Raw genomic sequence first — 25,166 nt, 5'->3', positions numbered from 1 at the left:
GATGATGTAAACCCTCGCAAATTACTTCATTAAGATGGATCACACACCCCGCGTGTTTAATAAGCAGGTGAATCACGTTTATGTCTCAAAATCCCGATTTGAAATTGGCACTTAATTCAGGCTTTTTCATCCAGCTATTAAGGATCATGGTGGCTTTTCCGCTATTCCAGTAATTACTTCTATCAAGCTGTGTACAAGATTCTGAGAACTGAATGTTTTTTCCTTACTTGGTGAGAGCTTTATGAGAATATCCCTGGTGCATGAATGACCGGAGTGCTCTCCTGTTTATTAGCATCCTCTGACTGCAGATCGGTATAACTTTGTGTTGGAATCACTGCCCTCAAGCTTAAACAGAACTCAGATGTATGAACACATCAGCTGCGTTATTCATCACGAGTAGTGTTTCAGAAATCCACCCTCGAAAAATTTGCAATAAAGAATTCACTTCATGCGAGTCCACATAACAGTCAGTGAATGAGCATAGGGGCCCTATCTGGAGCTATGTCACATGTCCTACAGGACATAGCACAAGCCCATTTGGTGCATTTTCCAACCACTTTCAGCACGCTCCTGCAGGTGTTCCACCTGCTGCATGTGCCTGATGTTTAGGAAAATGCATGAGACGAGAGCCGTATGAAGCCACACATCTGGCTCTGTCCTCCTCCTCCTCTCTGTGCCACTCCATGGCACAGAACCCAATTAAGCATGCAGTCACAAAGTTCTTCTGCTGTGGATTTTGAGGAGCAAACTGGAGCGATCTGAATTGTTTAGCAGCTGATGGATGAATGTGTGTGTGTGTGTGTGTGTGTGTGTGTGTGTGTGTGTGTGTGTGTGTGTGTGTGTGTGTGTGTGTGTGTGTGTGTGTGTGTGTGTGTGTGTGTGTGTGTGTGTGTGTAAACAATTCACCTCATTCACAATGTGACAGAACTTAACGATATGCTGTTACGCACGATAGCGTGCAACAACGTGGAAACTTATACTTGACCGTGCGTAATGGTTCCTGATCATTCTCCAGCAACACGTGCCATTAATTGTAACGCGTGGTAATAGGCTGCAGCAGTTCCTCGGGAGACCTGACGCTTCTGCACCGAATCATCACATTTGTGATCAGCCGCCAAGAATATATACTTCATGGCATTCGTGACTTGTCGTCGTTATGTGTAAACGCACCTTTAACGCCATCTGCAGGAGGATGTGCATGTGCATGCATAAGGTTTTGAATTTACCGGAGGTTACCCTTGACCACACATGATGTGCATACAGGGTGGCGTAAGATGTCTTGTAAATCACTTCACAGGTGTTATCTGATTACAACAGCGTTTTTAGATTTAGAAGTGTTTATTTCTTGCTAACTTTTACAAAATAGTTGAGAAACATGTTAGATTTATACAGAAATAAGCATAGAGTTTTCTGCCATATTGGATTGTTTTGTTCAAACGAGCAACCACCTGACATCACCATGCATCTCTGCTCTGATTAGCTGTTGCCATGTGCTTCCCAGTATCCATTGCGCAAGTCAGGGTAAGCCCCCACATGATCTATAATGTTTCAGTCACAGAGTGTACGGATTGCTACCAAACGTAGTTCAAGACCATCTGTTAATTTGAATTTTTCCTCTTCAGGGGAACTATTTATTAATTTTTTCTGAATTTTGATCATATTGGCAATGTCATCTTATGAATCCACTATTTAAAAGCTAATAAATAAACTTACAGCAGTGCCCAAGAAAATTCTTTTTACAACTTAACTCAACTAAACCTTTTTTTTAATAAAATTTAATTGTCAAAAATGTTTCTAAGCCTGAAAATGATACAATCAAGGAGCAGATGATTCAACCTCAATGCCAACAAAAGATCAAAGTCTTTATTTGCAGGTGTACTTGGAGTGAAGCGCTCCAGAGTGAAGGACAGACAGGGATCACCGACTGGGAGTCCTGTTCTGGGTTCCACGCCAGACCTAAACATCCTCAGGATGGTCAGCCCGAGTTCAATACGGTTCAATTATTTATAAACCTCAGAAGTAGAAAAAAAACAAAATAAACTCTTCAGTTCTCAAGTCCAGATGTTAATTCTTAAAAAACAGTTGACTTGTTTCTGTCCAGGGACTACAAACAGCCTAAACAAACAAACAGCAGTTCTCAAAAACTGAGTGATCCTGCAAGGAGAGTAATGAGAGAAACCACCAAAAACACTCCGAGTTATATCCTTCTTTAGCTGTGACAGGTCAGTCTGTGCTGCATTTGTTTTGGCAGTACAGAAAGTGTAAAATATTACTTTTTTTTTCAAAGCGCCTGTTGTTTACTTCCCTGTGTTCTTGCAGTTTCACCTGAAGAAAAACCCACGAAACCAACAACACTGCGTAACACAGTATTCATATAAAACCTAGTGAACGTGTGAAGAAATGAGAGCAGACTGGAATATTGTTGACCTTTAAAAGCGTGAGCCACTTTTTACATACAGTGATCTGACTTCACTCGAACACACTGTGTGTGTAATGGAATATTTAGACCAATTTAAGGCCTGTTGTTGGACAAATGAGTGAAAATTATTCAAAAATGTTCAACAGCCTACAGTAACCTTTGACAACGATGAGTTCTCATTTAAATGAATAAAAATAAATAAATAAAAATGCAGAGCTCTAAATAAAGGCATCATCCCATCACACTAGAAGGACTTGTTGCTCCTGTCTGGACAGAGAAGGGTGATCGCCACCAACTGCATCCTGTCTCGGCGAATCCTCATTGAATGCAATGTCCAATGTCGAGTGGATCTCTGACTTGTTCCCAGTCAATAAGGGCGGGAATGAGTTCTGGTTTCAGTGATTGCATGGACTTTATGTTGGGTAAGGTCTTTGACTCTGACCTTGACTTTCTGTATGATGCTGTCATGCCCTAATTGTGGTACTTGAGAAGATGAGTGAATGGTTGGTGTGTCAGGGTTTGTGGTTACCCTAGATCAGGGCTATGATCCAGATCTTCGGTGATTCCACCGTCACTCTGTATGTGGCAAAAGTGTAGAATTTGTTGTGAGATTCACTTATCTTGGCAGTGACATTCACTGTGCCTGAGCATGAAGCCGATGAGATCAGGAGATGCCTGGGAAGAATTTTGAAGTTGCTGGACAAAGGTGTTTGGTGATGCTGGAGAATGAAGGTCCAAGTCTCTGAGGTACTGCTGCCTCCGGTCTCACCCTGTGGCATCTTGGATATTGGCGGTCATATTGCTTTTTGTTACTTTGGTATTTGTGGTTATTTTGCATATGTTTGCACCTCAACTATGATATTTTGTATGGTTATTTTAAATTTTGGTTAATCAGGGGTCAGTTTGAAAGGTTGTAAAATCAAGAAGCTACATAATGTTGGTTGCTTTCATCATGCTGAATGAATTCTAGAGCTACATAGTTTTCTGAAAAATATAGCAAGCATTGGTATTACGACATCTGGAGTGGCACGGAGGAGGGAGGGGATGCCTTGGGGTTATTGTTAGGGTTAAAAATAGTGACCAAAACTTGACAGGAAAAAGAAAAAACCCAATGAGACTCATCTGACAATTTTTGATTTAAATCACTAAGCTTCAGTCTTTTTACTTTGTGTATTTTTTAAACTTTTACATTGAACTTTGTTCACGCTTGACGTACCGACGCGTTGTCCAATCAGGCTTCCTATAGTCATGCTATAAATCACTTGTTCAGATATCTGTCATGAGTAAAAGGGGAGAAAAAATAAAGCTGCGTTTCTCTCCTTGGCTGAGAATGAGTCATCTGTCCTGATTTCACACTTTCTCTAGAAGGGTGTTACAGACCTGAATCTCTGTTGCTCTGAGCATCACAATTCCCCAAATCTATTATTATTATTATTGCAGGGACCCACTGCTTAAGTGAAACAGTTTTTCTAGGATATGTATTACAAGAACATTTTGGTGCTAGTCAGTGCATTTTAATGCCGCTGCATCTTTGGTGATTTTGCTCAGATTCTCGTTTTCATGTGTGTCAGGTCGAGGGCCTCGACTGCTCAGCTTTTCAGTTGCTCAATACATCTTTTTCAGTTTGTTTCAGCTCCATCTGCTATAATTTTCCACTGCCAGTGAGGGGGGAGTTATGGCTGAAGTTGAATATTGATTTGGCCCATGTGAAATATTCTCCACTTTACAGCAGTTGACGCTGCCCGCCTCCACAAAATACAGCAAATAAGCTGCCCAGTGAATCAACTTAACGCCTTAAGTTAACATTTTGAGAGCCTGTACAGATTTGCCCCTATTGTAGCATTGACCTCTGTCCTGAGTGATGCAGTGTGAGAGCCATACAGCATCGACACATCTTAAAACCTTCTGGTGGTGCATATACGTACGGAATAACATTTGCACTGATAAACAGCTCAACATATCTTCAAAGAAAATACTATTACAACCCCTGGCAAAAATTATGGAATCACCGGCCTCGGAGGATGTTCATTCAGTTGTTTAATTTTGTAGAAAAAAAGCAGATCACAGACATGACACAAAACTAAAGTCATTTCAAATGGCAACTTTCTAGCTTTAAGAAACACTATAAGAAATCAAGAAAAATAATTGTGGCAGTCAGTAACGGTTACTTTTTTAGACCAAGCAGAGGGAAAAAAATATGGACTCACTCAATTCTGAGGAATAAATTATGGAATCACCCTGTAAATTTTCATCCCCAAAACTAACACCTGCATCAAATCAGATCTGCTTTTTAGTCTGCATCTTAAAAGGAGTGATCACACCTTGGAGAGCTGTTGCACCAAGTGGACTGACATGAATCATGGCTCCAACATGAGAGATTATCAAACTCTTAAAAGAGGGTAAATCATCACGCAATGTTGCAAAAGTTGTTGGTTGTTCACAGTCAGCTGTGTCTAAACTCTGGACCAAATACAAACAACATGGGAAGGTTGTTAAAGGCAAACATACTGGTAGACCAAGGAAGACATCAAAGCGTCAAGACAGAAAACTTAAAGCAATATGTCTCAAAAATCAAAAATGCACAACAAAACAAATGAGGAACGAATAGGAGGAAACTGGAGTCAACGTCTGTGACCGAACTGTAAGAAACTGCCTAAAGGAAATTCTTTAGGCGTTCTTTTGTTTTTCATGATTCCATAATTTTTTCCTCAGAATTGAGTGATTCCATTTTTTTTTTCCTTCTGCTTGGTCTAAAAAAGTAACCGTTACTGACTGCCACAATTATTTTTCCTGATTTCTTATAGTGTTTCTTAAAGCCAGAAAGTTGCCATTTAAAATGACTTTAGTTTTGTGTCATGTCTGTGATCTGCTTTTTATCTACAAAATTAAACAACTGAATGAACATCCTCTGAGGCCGGTGATTCCATAATTTTTGTCAGGGGTTGTAGAAGATGTACAAACTGATTCTCTGGACCGGGTCGGGTTTATCTTCACCAACAAAGCTATCACCTCCCACCTATCCCGGATTCCAGAGAACTGTTAGGGCATGACTAAAGCTGACTCAAGAAGAGACAGCTACTACTATTGCTACTATGCAACTGTTACTTGGAAAAATGAAGAAATAACAAGTTCAAAGGAAATAAAAGAGAATAATAAATTATGACAACAATCTTTTAGCACACTTGCCGATGGTAATAGAGCAAAAAAGTATCTCTACTCTCTTAACTACTACTACTGCTACTGCTAATACTGCTATGCAGCTGGAAAAATTAAGAAAAAACAAGTTCAAAGGAAATTAAAGAGAATAGAATATTATGGCACCAATCTTTTAGCACACTTGCCAATTGTAATGGAGCAAAAAGTATCCCTCCTCTCTTAACAACTACAACTACTACTAATGCTATTACTACTACTACTACAATGTTCAATAGCATATGTCACTACCAGTGGCGGTTGCTGGTCTTTCAAAGAGGGGTAGTTTATTGTCCGCTTACATCATTTTGTTGTTAAACAACAGAAAAAGCACCAAACCATTATTGGATCACTGTGTAAAAATGTTCTCTGAACTCTGAATTAGTGTCTCAAAGCATCAAATTCTTTACAATCTTTTACTAACACCACATCATCTTACAAAAGAAATAAATACATGCTAATAATACCATACATTGTCTGAACTAATCTATAGAATTAATATTAATATTACACTTGCAAAATGAAGGAGCCAATGATGGGAACTTTTTTCTGGCATTTTCTCCATGCAAGAATAGCAAACAGTGTTGGTCCAGAGAGCATTTTTCCACTGGCCAAATAACATGCACACACAAGCATGAGAAATAAATGCAGAAAACAAGATTTTGCACATTGCAATTTTCTCCTGCGTTGCATTTGTTTCCTTGCACGCGCAGTCACATTATATTCTGGTGCAATGTAAACTTTCTATTTAGAACTTCATTTACATCTGTTGCCAGGCAGGATGTCACTACACAAAACGCAAAACAGGGGTGCGAGGTGGGTGGGGGGTCAAGTTCCTTTTCTCATTGCCTGTGACCTTACTGTATTGAAGCAGCTCATCTGAAATCAGCAGCAGCAGGAAGATAAACGTGTTTAGCTCATTCATGAACACAGAGAGCAAACATCAAACATCTGCTCATATCCAGAAGAAAATTCACTGACACGAAACCAAACCTTTTGCACAGATTGTGTTACAAACAGAGATGAGAATTGATGAGGTTTTATTGATATCAATACCATTATTGATTCTGTTTACCAGTTATTATGGATTTTTTTTATGTGGGCACTTCACATTGAAAGGATACATAGTGGAAAAATGTGTATTAATAGTAAAACTGAGATAACATTCTTTTGTTTATTTCAGCAATATTAATTTCTTGTACATCATGCCCAGATGGTGAGTAATTATGGCAAATATCTGAGCTCTATCATGATTTATGAAACAGTTATGGCTGCAAATATTCCTGTTTTGAGTGTAAATTTGTGTGTGGACAAAGTAAGTGTATATCTCACCCAGGAGCACCACTGCTTGACACAGTTCATACAAATAAATTGTTTCTGGTAATAAACAGAAGTTCCATCATGTTTAATCCATATTGTCTCAAAACTGTTTGAGATGAACAATTACCTTCAGGTGAACTTTTCCAGGTCTTTCAAGGTCAGATGTTAAGTGATCATATATGGCAGTGAAGTATCATGGCACAGTGGGTTCAGTGTTACAGACACAATATTTCAGTGACGTGAGTCTGGGTGTGGCAGATTGGCAAAATGGACCAAGCTGGTGACCATGCTGTGATTCAGTATCTCACGAAAAAGGGAATATCTCCAAAGGAGATCCATGAGGTCATGGTGATGGCATTAGGGGAGGATGCCCCGTCTTGTGCTCCAATTAAACTCTGGTCAGCCAAATGCAAGAGAGGCAGACTATCGCAGATGGTCAAGATCAGGAAGACCCAGAACTACCACCTCGATCAATATGATGCAGAAGATCCATGATGTGGTCCTTGCTAACAGAAGATTACCCACATACCCAGTACGGTAGGCATTTCCCAGGAGAGAGTTCATTCAGCTCATGTTGGGTCCCAAGTCTTCTTACGGCAAATCAGAAATGCACAAGGTGCCAGATGTCCAGGGAGAATCATCCACTTTTCTACATCCAGGGTCACTCCAGAGATGCCTGTGCATGAGTTTGTTTAACGCAGGAATGTTGTTACACATCAACGAACACACAGTCCTTGACAGATCTTTAGCCCGGTCCAATGGCTGGGAAATCCCAGACAATCAGGGTCTGAGTTCCTGCTGCAGCCTTCACCCGCCTTCACAGCTGTTGGGTTACAAGCCATCACCTACGTTCGCCTGACCCGCCATTGAAGACTTCTTATTAGCCATCTCCTGTCCAGGGTTCCCGTTGGGCTTTCACAACCCCAGCAAGTACTTAATCCATTATCCAGATGTCACGACACAGATGACGGATTGGACTTTGACACCCTAACTTAAATAAATGCTGAATACAACCACTCAGCATTGCACTGGCTGGTACCCAGTTACAGCTGGGTGGATGTAGACAATGTAGATTAAGTGTCCAAGGACACAGATCAGTGCTATGGGTGAGATTTGGACCCAGGTCTACATATTGCCAGGCCAGCTCCGTATCCGCTCATCCACCTGCTCCACAGTCAGTGTGGCAGTATCAGCCATATACAGAAAACATTCCACAGACTTTCAAACAGTCATGTTCACTAACAATACAATATCTGAACTCATTTCCATAAAACTGGCCATTTTTCAATATAATAGCATTACCTCTGACCTTAATGGTTGACCAATCCCAGCCAAAATCAAATCACATCTTCCCATCCACAGGCCGAGTGTACCTAACAAGGTTAATCAATATTGGATTATTGTAATGTGCATACATAAAAAGATAATTACATAGAGACCAAAGCGGTCACAGAGTGCACGCCTCCAGCAGCTGCTCGAAAACTGAACCTGAATCTGCATCAGTGTCGAGACTGAATCCACTCTTTCTTGACCAAAGGCCTACCTCTCCCATCCCCGTCTAAATTTATTGATGTCTTTTTCAGATATCTTACACATAAGAAGAGAAAAAAACACATCAATAGTGGAATTAATTGAGAAGTGAGAAATTGAAAAAGCAAGTAAACGAGGAAGACTGGTGTCATTTTGGGTGTAAAGTGTGACATGGAAGTTGTATAAAATCTTTTTCTCACCTCCTGCAGTTTTGTGTGCAGTTGTCTAATGAAGGGGAATGAATTCAGTGTTAAGACACGCTAAAATTACCAACAAAAATCATACAGTGTTCAGTGATATGGCGCATCCAGGAAGTATTCATAGCACTTCAGTTTTTTTACGGCCTTATTACAAAATGAAGTATAGTCATTTTTTCCCTCAAAAAACTACTCACAACACCCCATAATGACAACATAAAAAAAGTTTTTTGAAATTAACAAAGATATGTTTGGGAAAACTATTGTTCCAATATTCTTCCGTAGCATGTCTTGGTCCATGTCTTGGTTCTAGTAGTCTTCCCCAACAAAGACATTTTGCCAAGAGGTTTATTTCACCAACAAATCATACCATTTGGAGCATAATTTTGAAAGAATATGACTTTTATACAAAGCAACCAAAATAATTGAAACTGGAATGATTGTACGCAGACTTTGTAGGATTTATTAAAATTTTTATGGGTTGAGTTTCTTTTTGGGGGGGTCACCCTGTACATGTGATTTCTTTTTTGTTTGTTTGTTTTTAATAAATTTTATTTTTAATATATTCACATTGTCATTATGGGGTGTTGTGTGTTTTAATATATTCACATTGTCATTATGGGGTGTTGTGTGTAGAATTTTGAGGGGGGAAAAAAATTATTTTATCTGTTTTGGAATAAGGCTATAACATACCAAAATGTGGGAAAAGTGAAGCACTGTGAATACTTTCTGGATGCAAGGACTGAGTGTTGTGCTGTAGTGATGAGTGTACACATTGTGTATGTGCCGTGGTGTTCCTCCATCCCTGCTGCTGTATTTGCCCATCTGCTCTGGAAGACAAGGATCCATTTGCTTCATAATTGTTAAATTTTAACTTACAATTAAATCCCAAAATGGAATCCTTGTCAAAAACACTCTACTGAGACTTTGCATCATTAAAAAAAAGCTGGTGTTGGTTGTTTTCTTCCTTATGCTGCTCTGTTTGCTTGGACTGCCTGGTTTCACGCTCTTCACAGCATCCAAATGTTACGAGCAAAACATTAGCCCGCGAGGCATTCAGTGCTGATCCACAATTTGAAAGTCTTTTAGTGGCTTTAATGTTGTCCACTGGCTTTTGGGGGGATTTGAGTCCTAGACCTTGTGGAGCGGATGTCATTAGACCACAGGAAATGCCATCTGGGCAATAAAATTTTGAAAAATCTTAAACATTAGCAAAATGCTAATGTTTAAGATTAAGCAGTTGGGCTCATGAGACATCAGATACAATTAGTATTCCATTTAAGGGATACTATCATCTCGTCTAACCAGTCCATCAATGGCTGTAAGAAGCACAACAGGGCATCGAGTAACTCTATATGGACGTCCTCAGTGCTCAGGAGCCCAGCGGCTGAAGAGAACCAAGGGGACACCTGCAGTAGATAAATGGTCACTATCAAAAGGGGGGATCAGTTCTCCGCCTGGGTGCTTGTCCTCCAGAAAACAGGGCAGCTCCGTGATGTAGTAGACCCCAGAACACGCAGCACTAGTGCAATGCCCCCAGACTTGACTTCAAATTTTATGGAAATGACATAGACATTCTTAATTGGTTTAACACATATTGTTTGGTAAGATGAAATGTGTGTAGTTGGGAAAACTGTTTTTCACAAGTTTTAACCAAGGTGTACATAACATATCAATCAATCAATCAATCAATTTTATTTATATAGCGCCAAATCACAACAAACAGCTGCCCCAAGGCGCTTTATATTGTAAGGTAAGGCCATACAATAATTACGGAAAAACCCCAACAGTCAAAACGACCCCCTGTGAGCAAGCACTTGGCAACAGTGGGAAGGAAAAACTCCCTTTTAACAGGAAGAAACCTCCAGCAGAACCAGGCTCAGGGAGGGGCAGTCTTCTGCTGGGACTGGTTGGGGCTGAGGGAGAGAACCAGGAAAAAGACATGCTGTGGAGGGGAGCAGAGATCAATCACTAATGATTAAATGCAGAGTGGTGCATACAGAGCAAAAAGAGAAAGAAACACTCAGTGCATCATGGGAACCCCCCAGTAGTCTAAGTCTATAGCAGCATAACTAAGGGATGTTTCAGGGTCACCTGATCCAGCCCTAACTATAAGCTTTAGCAAAAAGGAAAGTTTTAAGCCTAATCTTAAAAGTAGAGAGGGTGTCTGTCTCCCTGATCTGAATTGGGAGCTGGTTCCACAGGAGAGGAGCCTGAAAGCTGAAGGCTCTGCCTCCCATTCTACTCTTACAAACCCTAGGAACTACAAGTAAGCCTGCAGTCTGAGAGTGAAGCGCTCTATTGGGGTGATATGGTACTACGAGGTCCCTAAGATAAGATGGGACCTGATTATTCAAAACCTTATAAGTAAGAAGAAGAATTTTAAATTCTATTCTAGAATTAACAGGAAGCCAATGAAGAGAGGCCAATATGGGTGAGATATGCTCTCTCCTTCTAGTCCCTGTCAGTACTCTAGCTGTAGCATTTTGAATTAACTGAAGGCTTTTCAGGGAACTTTTAGGACAACCTGATAATAATGAATTACAATAGTCCAGCCTAGAGGAAATAAATGCATAAATTAGTTTTTCAGCATCACTCTGAGACAAGACCTTTCTAATTTTAGAGATATTGCGTAAATGCAAAAAAGCAGTCCTACATATTTGTTTAATATGCGCTTTGAATGACATATCCTGATCAAAAATGACTCCAAGATTTCTCACAGTATTACTAGAGGTCAGGGTAATGCCATCCAGAGTAAGGATCTGGTTAGACACCATGTTTCTAAGATTTGTGGGGCCAAGTACAATAACTTCAGTTTTATCTGAGTTTAAAAGCAGGAAATTAGAGGTCATCCATGTCTTTATGTCTGTAAGACAATCCTGCAGTTTAGCTAATTGGTGTGTGTCCTCTGGCTTCATGGATAGATAAAGCTGGGTATCATCTGCGTAACAATGAAAATTTAAGCAATGCCGTCTAATAATACTGCCTAAGGGAAGCATGTATAAAGTGAATAAAATTGGTCCTAGCACAGAACCTTGTGGAACTCCATAATTAACCTTAGTCTGTGAAGAAGATTCCCCATTTACATGAACAAATTGTAATCTATTAGATAAATATGATTCAAACCACCGCAGCACAGTGCCTTTAATACCTATGGCATGCTCTAATCTCTGTAATAAAATTTTATGGTGCTAACTGTAAGTACTAACCCCCAGTAATACCAACAGTTAAGTAAAGCGGGTCTGCTGTTACCGATTGGTGGCCCCGATTGTCTTCCAGATTACAAAAAAATAGTAAATTGTTCCTGATTTATTACAATAGTGGTCCAAATTCATGTGTCATACAATTGTGTACTGATGATAGCCGGTTAGTGCAGACTACACATGAACATGGACGCAGCCCATGACACAAGGGCTTTTGCACACAAACACGTGTCCACGAGATGGAGCAAAAACTCAAGGTTAGCCTATGCACTAACCTGGTGATTATTATCACACTGCTGTATTAGAAAACACTAAAATGTAAAAGTCTCAAAATTGTCTTCTGCTGAAGAGCACAACGTACATTTCATTGGATTAATGTTGCAGAAGGAGGATTAAAGTTAATAATCGCTTTCATTGCATGTTCTCCCCACATGTCAACCATCATCTACTTTTGCCACATGCCAGAATGAAGAGTGGAGTGTGCCTCACAGAGCTGTGCTAATCTCCCCCCACTCCCACATGCACAACCACTGCATACTGCTGTGCACGATCACTGTTAGTTCCATTCAATAAAATGCTCACCACTCGCTACAATCTGCATTGTATTTTAATTTTTAGTCTTTAATTGTAGCCTGACATCAAAATAACTAAGCAGCCAAATCCATATTCAAGCAGCAATGATTTATTTCAAGCTGCACTAACGAAATAAAAACCAAAGCCATCTGAAAAAATAACAGGAAAAGACTGATATTACTCCCTGTCTGTACAGATTACATTTGATTATTCAAGTTTTCCATTCTTCCATTTTTTATACCTGCTTACTCCAATTAGGGGTTATTCATGTTTTATGGCTCATGCTTCATCTCGACAAATATTGTTGAACATGTTCAGAACTTTACCCAAACAGTCACAACATACTACAATGCTACTATTACCACACAATACTTACATGTCATGCCCCGATTGGTTGCCCAGTTGTTTTGCACCAAAAAAGTGCATGATCAAGAATCAGCAATGGGAGACTTAAATCTTAAGTCACCACTTTTACAGCCGATTGACTTAAGTTGGGACAGATAAAAGACACTCTCCACGCAGTGACATCTGGGTGTCATTTAAATTGGTCATGAAGAACTTCAGCGAGTTTGACACTTTATGGTAATCTGCCCAGAGCAGGATACTGAGGGAAGCAACTCTGAAGAAGCTACAGGCTTCATTGGCTGTAAAAGGAAATGCATACTGTATTTTTAACACATGCAATGATAAATTTACTGACAGGATGCCAAATGCTTCTTAAGGGGTCGGGCTCAGGTTGAAAACGTCAAATTTCTGGGGAAAAAAAAGTTGTTTTCTTAAAGTAAGTAGTGATTAAAATGATCTTGCCATGGCCAGAGCACCCAAGCAGGACCTGCCAATCACACAGAGGTTCAGGTGGATTTCACAGCACTGTTATTTCCTTCCTTTCACTGGAGCCAACTGGTATTGTCCAACTCCACTGCAGCCTATTACCTCAGCAGCCTGGCTGAGCTTTGCTGGATGTAATAATTGGCACCCTGATCTTGACAGGCTGTAATAGTTGAACACATCTCTCTAAATGCACACAGAATTGTTTTGAAATGCGGTGTGGATGTCCAAAACATTGCAAAACATGGCTAATTGTTTCTTTTTCCATCTTTTTCACTGGTCTAGTGCCATCTCATTTGGCTGTCTTATATTTTGCATGAATCCTTTGACTGTCACTCTGTCACCAGCTACACTTCATGGACTCCTGCATATGTGGAGTTAGACTTTAAGATTTTCTTGTTTAACCGTCCCCCAACCAAAACGTTTGTTTGATGGGGAGATAGAAATCATCCTGTCCGTCCTCATGTCTTTCAGTGAAACTTGACGCAGTGGTAGCACACCATATCAAGATGTGCGTGAAGGAAAATCATTCCAATCTGCCGTCTTCAAGGGGACATAATTGAACTTCTTAATTGGTGCATCAAATGATGCTGTTGTTACCACAGCTGCTCTGCATCCGATCCTGTCAGATCAGAATTTAAACAGTGGAAGGTCCTGATTAGTACTGGGATGCGAGCCAGGTGTGTGTGCATGTGTTTCTCCAGTTAACACTGGAGTTGCATCAGGAAGGGAATCCGGCATGAAACTTGTGCTAAATCCCAGTGCGGCTCTGTCCTGCTCCCCCCAACAGCCAAAAGACAAACAAGATGTTTTGAGCCGGACCCAGAAAAAGTAGGCTGCTCAGGTTCTCTATCTTTTGGTTCTCCATCTTTTGCATTCTGAGAAACCAACATATGTCACCATTGTACCCAGGGAGTCAAAACTTAACATATTCTTGAGAAATGCCTGTTTCTCAGAATGGAAGATGGAGAACCACATCCTACTTTTTCTGGGCAAGGCTCAAAACTTTTCAGTCACCCCTCATATGATATTGACATTGTAATCGCAACACCTCTATTATCACCTTATGGGAACTGCAAGCAATGCTAGCACATTATATGAAGATTTGCATAAAAAATGGTAACCATGGCAACTGATTCATTATTTAGAAAGGGGGTGCGACAGGGAATGTCTAAATACTTATGCATCAAAATTAAAAGTCCTACATCATTCCACATTTCCAACCGTACTGATAAAGACAAAGCAATCACAAATGTCGACAAAGTCTCACCCGGGTACACTGTCAGGACATCATGTGTGTCAGTTATATGTTTAAACAAACCTGTTGGGCTCTTCAGCACAGAAGTTGACCAGATTGTTAATGGAGGTATTTTATAACAAAAGCTTGCTCATGAAGCTCAAGATGACATTTGATGAGTTAAGCACCTTCTAATCACATAGATTTTTTGTCAAGCCTCGTCTGCATTCCTGTGTGCACTTTGCATCTCAGAGGTGAAAAAGAAGTCGGCAGGTCATGTGGTAATTGTCTCTGGAATAACCTGTCTGCTAAGACCAGATGAGTCACATCTGCCTGCTTTCATGTGTAAATTGTTGTTCGTTATTGGCTCATTTACCCTAATTTAGGCTGGAAAAACAAACTAATCAACTTTTCTTTGTCACTGAAGAATGAATCAGGCTCCCACAACTGCTTTTGAAGAGGATGTGGGTCGCAGAACAACTCATCACGTCATGTACCCTGAAAGCGCCGTAGACCTGGACAACACCACCAGCCTGGTCCTGATCCCGTTTAAGACTCTGGACCTGCAGTGGATCATTAGTGCACTGACCACAGGGACCATTAAACAGTAAGTGAACGCACCGCCTGGTGTGTTTGTGCTCATCATTTGGGGTGGAGATGATGGTTCTGCTCTCGTTTCCAACCCACCTTTTCACTAAATGCATCATAGTGTGTCGTGTCATGAATTCACATCCTCAGAAAACAGGCTCTCGATCAGATCATGTGGATGTTCATGTTTGTCAAATTGCAGCCACTCAATTTTTATCTTCCAGTAAATTTTCAGTGTCTGCTACTGCAAACAAAAGTCAATAAAAAAGTAAGTTTCACTGTTGAAGGAGGTGTAGATCCAAAGTGTTTTTCCATAAATATGCAGTTGTTTTCCCGTTCTTTCGTAGGAATCTGTCAACAACATTAAATGACATGTTTTGGAACAGTCATTTCAGCATCGTCACAATAAACGTTTCACCGATTCTTGTACATGTCTTTATTATATTGACATCATGACATCATAGCACATCATGACATCATAAGAGGACAGAAAAGTCATACAGGGCACCAAAGAGACTCGATTTGTATGCACAATTTACCTGTGCATTTTGTCTGGTGGGATGGTTATAGTGATAGAACGTAAGTACACAGAGCACTAAACCATCAATTCAGTCATGACAATCACTGATTCATAAAGGGTGAATATTCAAATCAAATCAATTTTATTTATATAACGCCAAATCACAACAAACAGTTGTCCCAAGGCGCTTTATATTGTAAGGCAAAGCCATACAATAATTACGGAAAAACCCCAACGGTCAAAACGACCCCCTGTGAGCAAGCACTTGGCAACAGTGGGAAGGAAATACTCCCTTTTAACAGGAAGAAACCTCCAGCAGAACCAGGCTCAGGGAGGGGCAGTCTTCTGCTGGGACTGGTTGGGGCTGAGGGAGAGAACCAGGAAAAAGACATGCTGTGGAGGGGAGCAGAGATCAATCACTAATGATTAAATGCAGAGTGGTGCATACAGAGCAAAAAGAGAAAGAAACACTCAGTGCATCATGGGAACCCCCCAGCAGTCTAAGTCTATAGCAGCATAACTAAGGGATGGTTGTGGGTCACCTGATCCATATTGTGTGACATAAGTTCTTATTTAGGCTCGTATCTCCAACATCATCCTGCTAGTGTGTCAACCTGGTCCAGATGATGACATATGAGCTATCAGCCAATCAGCACCCGATGGTGAGGCAACAAGCAAGATAGGGCCCTCATCAGACTGGACTTGTTTTTTAATGCGTGGAGTTTAAAAGAAGGAAGTAGACGATCAAGACTATTGACCTTTGGCTTGCTGTGAAAATGTCCTCTGTGTGTCACTGAGGTGGAACTATTACACCCCCCCCCCCCCCCTTGAAAACAGTGGCACCTTATTTCCATTTAAAGTAATGGAGACAGAACAGTTCATTTCTCAAGGTGCCCTGACACTTGCATGACTTTGATCCACGCACTTGCATTCACATCGTTGTGAGCAGGATGTGTTTTCCCAGCAGGATGGTGTGCTTTGTTCCACTGGATGCCACACGTCGTGCGCTGGACGCTGTGTATATAAAATAATTATTTTGTAGCAGATTAATAATTTTCTGTCCGAGTTGGCTGTTGAAAACGGATCTAATCGCTTCCGGAATTACAGAGGAGCACTCCAGCTGCTGCTTTTCTCGCACACGCTTTTTGAGGTGGAGAACGTATTTGGGGCCATCTAAATAGGTAATTATTTGTCATGTTTATATTGTAATAGTTTGGTAAAACAGTTACATGTTTATCCCTTCTTGTGTGCACCTGTAAAAGTATGTTTATGATAGATTTAACATCTCTTTATAATCATTCAGACGAGCTGCGCTGTGATGCAGTGTGCTGACGCACTCACTCGCACTCACGCGCAGTGTTTTTGACTTGTTTGCATAATGTTCACGTAATTAATGCGGGATGAAGATTTTGAACATTTCAAAATTTTCTTTGCGCACTTGCATGAAGCTGCACACAGTTTACACCAGTTTACAGCGAGTTTAAGACAAGTTTACTCTTGTGCACGGCAAAGTGTGTGCAAGTGTGCGGATCAAAGTCATGCAAGTGTCAGGGGGCCTGCAGACGCCTGAAAAATTGCCGGGGGTGGGGGTAGCTGGCGATGTCACGTCCTAATTGCAAGAAGCCATGGCATAAAAGTCTGAGTTAATCCTGCTTTGAAACGATGCACAGTGAATGTAAAATACCAGGATTTGTGTTCAGATTATCAAAGATTACACAAATAGAGTTTGATAATCGAGAAAACATTTGCAATGGCCTAGTGAATGACATCAATGGTGATGATGATCTAGACGATGTACAACACCAACATTTCACTGGTGGCCATATGCAGGGTTGGGTAGGATTACTTTGAAATGTAATCCAAAAGTAATCAGATTACAAGTAATCCAAGTGTATGTACGTGGTCTGTTAGAAAAGTATCCGACCTTTTTATTTTTTGCAAAAACCATATGGATTTGAATCACGTGTGATTGCATCAGCCAAGCTTGACTCTTCGTGCGCATGCGTGAGTTTTTTCACGCCTGTCGGTTGCATCATTCGCCTGTGAGCAGGCTTTGTGTGAAATGAACGGCACATTTCACTGTTACAGGAGTTTTTGTCATGGAAAGAGGAGCAGAGCAATTCCGCGCGTCGCAGTGGAGCCACATGGCGCAAAGCAACGCCGTGATGAAGCCTCACAGGACATGTTGTGGCATGTCTAGCTCATGCACAATTTCTCGGATAGTCACACGACTGAAAAGCCATCTGAAAGCCGTCCTGTGAGACCAACACAGAGCATCCGTCCGCTTCTCTTTCCATGACAAAAACTCCTGTAACAGTGGAATGTGCCAAAAAAGTCTTGATGTCCATGTCTTCTGCCATTTTTGTGGAAGTCAGACGACGTCCCGGATCAACAAAGCCTTCATGTTGGAAATGATCTGGTTGTTTCAGCGGGGTTTCAGCCTGTCGATCGGCGCTCGGAGTGCACCGCGCTCTCAGACGCTGTGGGTGGTCTTTAAACCGGCTGGAGCACTCCTTAATCTGTGTAATCCCCATAAAATCGTCCCTGAAAGCCATCTGAATTTTCTCTCACAGTTTCTGAGGTCTCTCACAGTTTCTGGAAAAATTTGATGCAGCAAATGGTAAATAAAATGGACTGCATTTATATAGCGCTTTTCCATGTGCATCAGATGCTCAAAGCGCTTTACAATTATGCCTCACATTCACCCCGATGTCAGGGTGCTGCCATACAAGGCGCTCACTACACACCGGGAGCAATAGGGGATTAAAGGCCTTGCCCAAGGGCCCTTAGTGATTTTCCAGTCAGGTGGGGATTTGAACCCATGATCTTCTGGACTCAAGCCCAACACCTTAACCACTAGACCATCACCTCCCCCCTCCCCTCCCAAAGCTCCAAATTGTTCAGACATTTATTCGCAATAAAAATCCGACGAGAGGGGTGGACCACTGCTCACACAAAGCCTGCTCACAGGCGAATGACGCAACCGACAGGCGTGAAAAAACTCACACATGCGCACAAAGGTTCAAGCTTGGCTGATGCAATCACACGTAATTCAAATCCATATGGTTTTTGCAAAAAATAAAAAGGTCGGATACTTTTCTAACAGACCTCGTACATACATACATGTAATCCACATGTACTACGTAGGGCTGCTGGAAAGGTATACAATAGCACACTTTTAATGAAACATTCATTAACAGGGATTAGCATCACAGTTTAAACTTTTACACAAGTAGAACTTTTTATTTTTACAGAATTCTGCAATCATTTGTGCAAAGCAAAATCCTGCACATTTTGCTCTGCAGGTCCAATTTCATTCATTGTCAATTAACTGAGTCTCTACAGAACCCTGCAGTCTTACATCCAGTTAAGGACCATGATGTTTGTGTTTTGTTTTTTTGTTGTTGTTGTTTTGTCCATCTGACTGTTAGCACCAATTCTCTAAATGTTTTCGGCTGCTCTCCATAAAACTTTGTGGAATATACCTGCAACGTGGGCCATTTTCAGCATTTTGATCAGTTTCTCAGAACTGTTTAGAATATGTTGTAATAAAACAGATGTGTATTGTCATGTAGATCTTTTAGAGTGAAATATTAATTTGTATTGGTGTGCAACGAAGGGTGGGTTATTAACACACTATGTACATGTAACTCACATAATTAATGAAACACTTTCTTAAACCTGTATTTCTACTCTTAGGGTGGTCTCTCATTGCTGATATTTGGTCCAAGTTTCTGTCCTGATTACAAAATTGAACAAGTCTGGCTCAATTTTATTTATTTATTTTTTTAAATCATAACCAAAATAGGAGACCATAGCGGGATTGTGGGCAAAGCACCCCAGTCGCACAAGATTTTTTGCCATGATTATGCTCCCAGCATATTTACTGAAAATAAAGTGTGGTGGACCTAAATGAGATGGTGAGGACTCTATTCAAGCATGTGGGACTGCAAATAAAGAGGGTCGTAGTTGGGGGGGGTGAGGGGTGAGGCCCCCCCCAGAAGCTGATTTGCCATGCTCATGCTCTCCAGAATAATTTACTCAAAAAAAGTCTGAAGGACCTAATTGACATGATGTGATGCTGAGAGCTTCACTCGTTCATGTCTGTGACATATACATATTACAAATTTGAACAGTTGATAGTTTTCTACAAGATAATTTCATGAACGCACTTTTTCCAGCAGTATGGGGTTTTTTATGTTGGGTCTTTCCAAGCTTCTGAGGGTTCTGAACACAACACTTGTCTAAACTAGAGTCAGTCTGTTTCCAAATTTTAGAATTTTCATGAAAAGACAACCCACATCTAAGACTGATGAAAGTTAACTTTATTTTCACTTTGACTATAAACAGAGCTATGAAAAGGGCAAAATTCTGAAATCAATAAGGACTCTGAAGGTGAAGAATATGAGCACATTTTCAATTAACAGTTCTGTTTTGAAAGTTTTATATTTGTATATTCATGCCTCTGTTAACTTGTTCAGTTCCTCTGAGATTACATTGGTCAGCTGAAGGCTGAGGTGGACTTGTAGCACTCTAATAAGTCCCCTTTCGTGTTTTAAACCATTTTGGGTCCTTTTTCATGTCATCCGCCCGATGGACATGCCTGCAATTGTTACAGGAAATAATCTTCATCACATGTATGATGGAAATTATTGAACAAATTTTATGTGTTAAAGGGATGTTTTGGTGACATTACCTCACCATGGTTCAGCTGTGTTGCATAGTGCTGCTGTACCTTGTTGACTTTCAGCTGGATGCACTTTTGCAGAGGAAATAATACTGATGAACTTTGCATTAATGGGGAAGTTTTGCCTGGACTTATTAATACTTTTCACACCAGTAATTAGTATGTTGGCTCATTTTGACTTTTGAGCCTGCAGAAGGCTGGTGGAACATTTGCATGCACTAAAGCATTTTGTCATTACAACAGTGTTGCATTCTTAAACTTTGTGTGTGCACAAATGATTGTGTGCACATAATAATTGCATGTGCACTTCTTCCGTGTCTGACTCCTGTTTGAATCTGTTTTTGAATGTGTGCATTTTTTATATGGGAACTGCACATGGCTGCCACACCATTTTTGCTTTACAAAACTGCTCAGCATGCATGACATTGCTCGTCATCGTGTGATATATGCAAATATTTGACTGTGAACGTGTTACTGTGCTCACATTTAATTAACATTTTATGCACAGCCATCGTGTTCCTGGCACCAAACATTTATATTTATATCCTCGGTCAAATGCAGACTGCAGTCATGAATGTGCATTTGCTTTTCCGTTACTATGGATGTATAAAGTACCTATTTTCAGATTCTGAGTCACCACCTTTATCTTGTGTTGCAGCACATATACAGCTGTAATGTCCAGGATCAAGGCAAACAAAGACAAGGTGAGTCAAAGAAAAGTCTGAGTCATACACATTATTATTAAACATGAACAAACTAATATAACTTTTGTCATATTGGTCCAAATACAGTTAGACAAGATTTGTTTTTTTCAAAAAGTTGTTTTAAATAATTCCCAGACTACACTTTATGTTTTATATATCACTTATCAACCAAAAATTAGTATTTAAAAATAACATGAATCCCAAACCCAATTATTTGTCATTAAATACAGTCCTCCCATGAGCCTTTGTGCCTTTGCGTTCCCCTGTCAATGAACTCCTCCTGACTGCTCATACTGACACAAAGCTGTTAAACACCCACCACCACCACCCACCCAAGCAATTTTATTTCTACATTATTTTTGCTGCTCAAACTGCATCAGGAGAGATTATATCTTTATAAAGTGAGCAGCACAATCTCACCACGTCACGCGTACTTTACATCTTCCTTTTTCATCTCAAAAGAGAGAGCTCCTCCTACAGAGTTCATGCACATTAAATGACAATTACTCACTTAATGTTCCAAACACCCAATGATGGACATCAAAAAGGCTAAAGTTTAATTCATCTTTTAACATCTCTGTAGTTGCTTTTCTCTCAGTTCATGTGGAGAACCAACAGACATGATCTGAGGAGCCGTCGTTGGCCAGTTTGCACTGTTATAGTATTTTAATATGATGGAATTTTTTGTCTCATGAACCGTATCTCATGTTGAGTATGATGTTTTTTTTCTAATGAAGCCAAACAATTGCTCATTAATACTGTATATTATGTGGTGCATGGACAACTGTTGAATGGTTTATTTGCAATTTCTATTGTATATGACAGTGTCAAAAATTCTTTGAACTCTTTTTCAGGTGTTGATTTACAGTCCATCATTTTTTAAATACGTACATGAGACATGGCTTGATGGTCATGGACGATATCCATCCACAGGCTTCCTCACTTTACTGTTCGCTGTTCACATATGCGATGAGGTAATGCACTAATTCTGCTTTGTGTCATTGCTTTAAGAGGTAGAACACGACTTCCAAATATGCTCAGAATTCCGTAGCAGAAAGCATTAGTAAGGCCAAGTTGTATTTTTTGTATAGTTAATGGAATTTTATTTGTGAAATTTTAAAAAGCTAAATTATGTGAATCTTGAGGAAGGTCGATCTCTCATTACTGACATAAAAAATAAGGAAATTGAGCCAGATTCATTCCAATAGCAGACTGAAGTTGTGTGTCATAGTACTGTACATAATTATACACAAAGTTACTGCCGATGACAAGCGACACTGAATGCATCACCATGATATGGGAGCTACTGCACATAGTACTTACAATGGTACTACGTGCAGTCTATAGACTAATGTCTGCAACAACACGTTACTGCAATACAAAAAAGTATCTGCTAACATCTGAAAAAGTGCCTTTATGCTGAGGAGTTCTGCACACCTTTCACGGGATTATGGTTGTTATATTTCCAGAAGATATTTAGGGACGTCAGGAAACATTGAGTCTATGAGCATTGAACACACAGACACATAGTGTGCACACAGACTGACAAACACACGAGTTGAGATGATCTTAACATTGCGATCTTCGCTAACTCTCTGGTTGACTTTGTGCAAGTTGTCCCATTCGGACATGGCAGCGCTGCCTTCTGAGTGCTACTCAGCAGCAGTGCTGAAAAGGGGAGTATAAGGAGAAGGATTCTAGGGGCCTATGATTGACAGGGGCCCATAGAGGCCCCTAATACAATTATAATACTGACAAAATAATATGGGGGTGGCCCAGTAAGATTTCTTTTCATGGCGCCCCTGGTATTCACTCACATGATGTATGCATGCTCTAGTTCTTTTATCTGGCTCTATGTTAGCGCAGTACCAAATACACAAGAACAGCAAAAACACATGTAGTGAAACAACAGTCAGATTATGGGCGTCCAAAATCAATCTGCAAAGATGTAACACTCTCAAAGTTTAAATCACCTCTGAAATGTTTTGTCATGTGTGTTAATGTTGGAGTGCTTCTCGTGTTTTCTTATTACTCCTGCTGGTGGGGTTTTGTTTTTTTTTGTTTTTTTTGTCTGTTACAGGTCAGTGTGTTTGGTTTTGGTGCAGACCAGCACGGAAACTGGCATCACTACTGGGAGGAGAACAACCTGTCCGGAGCGTTCCGGCACACAGGGGTCCACGATGGAGACTATGAGTATAATGTCACCCTGCTGCTTGCAGACAAGAACAAAATCCGAATGTTTAAAGGAAGATGATGAACCTCCTCCACCCTGTAATGCTTCTTTTTAAACTATTGGATGTTGACTTGTCATGATTTCCAATAATGCATTCACGTATCAGTTCTTATTTTGTCTCGCAGGCTTCTGACGTGATTTTTAACAAGAAACCAGCAGCCAATTACATCTGGTTTGTGTGACAGGAACAAACCATCAACAACACATTTCTAAAGGATAAAATGATTTGCGTATAACACTCATCATAATCCCCTATAACAAGAGTCATAAGGAAACATTTTTACCAATCAAGCCTCTGACTGTTCTACTCACAATCAACAGCTGTTTCATTTGTGTGATATCTTTTATTTGTCATTATTATTATTAGTTTCAGAACAAATAGTGGCAGTTCTCCTGGGAGCATGCTCAAAACAGCAACGGAATAATGTTAGCGGTACAAAACATCTGAATATAAATGTGCAGCTAGACAGATTTTTCCAGTATTTGAGTTTATATCGACCCTGTTCCATTCTTAAATGAGTAGTTCCAGTCAGCTTCTGTACCATGAATGTCACACATGGTAAATATCCCTGTAGGAATTTAATATAACTGTCACATGTTGTAAGTTACTGTAAAATGCAAGCATGCATTAAAAACTACACTATGCAATTTTAGGGTTCAGGAGAATAAGATTCTGAGTTTACTTAGAGCTCTTCTGCAGGTTCACCATTAATCCCTATTTATTACTTTTTCAGCTGTTTTTATCCTGCATGTCAGCAAAGCGGTGATAGCTGGGTACTGTGTTCAATGATGTGTGTTTGTACAAGATAACTCAAAAACAGCTGGACGCATTGGTGAGAATATTACTTGGATAGATAAATAGATTTTGGGGTAGCTTGGCCAAAGGTCAAAGTCTAGGAAAACATGGACCAATAACCAAAAAGCCAAGACGGAAAGAAAACCATGGAAGGAAAACATAGTCCAAAAAACACCTAGAAGCCCAGGTGGTTAATTAAATCGTATACTGATCAGCAAAATATTTGTGATTGACTGACATGAATGACTTCATAATGAAGTCACACAGACATCATATGACAACGTTTTACATACACTCTAAAAACTGTTTTACATTTTTTTTTTTTTTTTTTTTTTTTTGGTGAAACATTATACACTTAAAAATATTGAGTAAATTAAAAAGGCTGTGAAATCATTTAAATACACTTGATGATCTTGGTAAATCTAAGTACAAATATTAAGTACATTAGTCCTTGACAAATATTTTGAATGAAATTTACCAAACAAATTAAGTATATTTCATAAAATGTAATTTGTTAAGCAAATATTACTTTATTTCAATGAAATAAACTCAAATGTAAAGTTAAGATAGAATTAATTGTTAAAATTTTTAGGCATTTCATTTGGTAAATCCGACTCAGATAATCAATTGAATGTGTTTCAGAGATTTTATTAAGTCAGTATAGCTGTTTCTTACTGTGATATATACAAAGCCACTGAATTACTTTTTAGAGAAACACCATTACAGACATATAGATTTATTTTTATATTGTGGTGTGTAGACTCTGCGGGGTACAGAATTTCTCTTACACTAGAATATGGCTGTCAAGGTGTGTAGGACACTCACAGGCTTGACTGATCACAAACCTTTTAATATGCCAAAGTCTGTAACAAAAAAAAGTAACATTTTTCAATCTCGGCTCTAATTTTAGTTTTTTTTTTTGTTTTTTTTTTGGTGGGGGCGGGGTCATGTTTTCACTCGGGTCAAAAATGAACTTTCACCTCTACTGAGGCATGACTAGTTCTGTCAGACCCAGCCCCCCTCTCTGCTATCAACTTGTAATGTCTGAGTGGACAGCATTGCCAGCCGGAGACTGAAAGGCTAAGATGAGTTTCTAACAGTCTAATCTGTCATTTTGAAAACTTAAAAAAAAAAAAAAA

The 25,166-nt window shown here is 39.9% G+C and overlaps 1 protein-coding gene and 1 long non-coding RNA gene across 2 annotated transcripts in view; one reads left to right on the top strand and one right to left on the bottom strand.

The window, feature by feature from the left end:
- LOC117502222 (CMP-N-acetylneuraminate-beta-galactosamide-alpha-2,3-sialyltransferase 1-like) overlaps positions 1 to 23,349 on the top strand; it is a 56,967-nt gene extending 33,618 nt beyond the window's left edge. The window contains 4 exon segments of the mRNA XM_034161256.1: positions 14,927 to 15,106; positions 20,953 to 20,998; positions 21,853 to 21,972; positions 23,079 to 23,349. Coding sequence (XP_034017147.1) covers positions 14,927 to 15,106; positions 20,953 to 20,998; positions 21,853 to 21,972; positions 23,079 to 23,252 — 520 coding nt within the window. The 3' untranslated portion in view covers positions 23,253 to 23,349.
- LOC117502223 lies at positions 1,273 to 24,742 on the bottom strand. The gene is made up of 3 exons (XR_004558234.1): positions 24,731 to 24,742; positions 22,536 to 22,540; positions 1,273 to 1,352 (listed from the first exon to the last, which is right to left on the bottom strand). It is a non-coding gene; the product is annotated as an uncharacterized LOC117502223 (long non-coding RNA).
- Positions 24,743 to 25,166: the final 424 nt, after the last annotated feature.

This window comes from Thalassophryne amazonica, chromosome 20, assembly GCF_902500255.1.
Source record: "Thalassophryne amazonica chromosome 20, fThaAma1.1, whole genome shotgun sequence".
Lineage (NCBI taxonomy): Eukaryota > Metazoa > Chordata > Actinopteri > Batrachoidiformes > Batrachoididae > Thalassophryne > Thalassophryne amazonica.
This window is presented reverse-complemented; position numbering and strand designations above follow the sequence as displayed.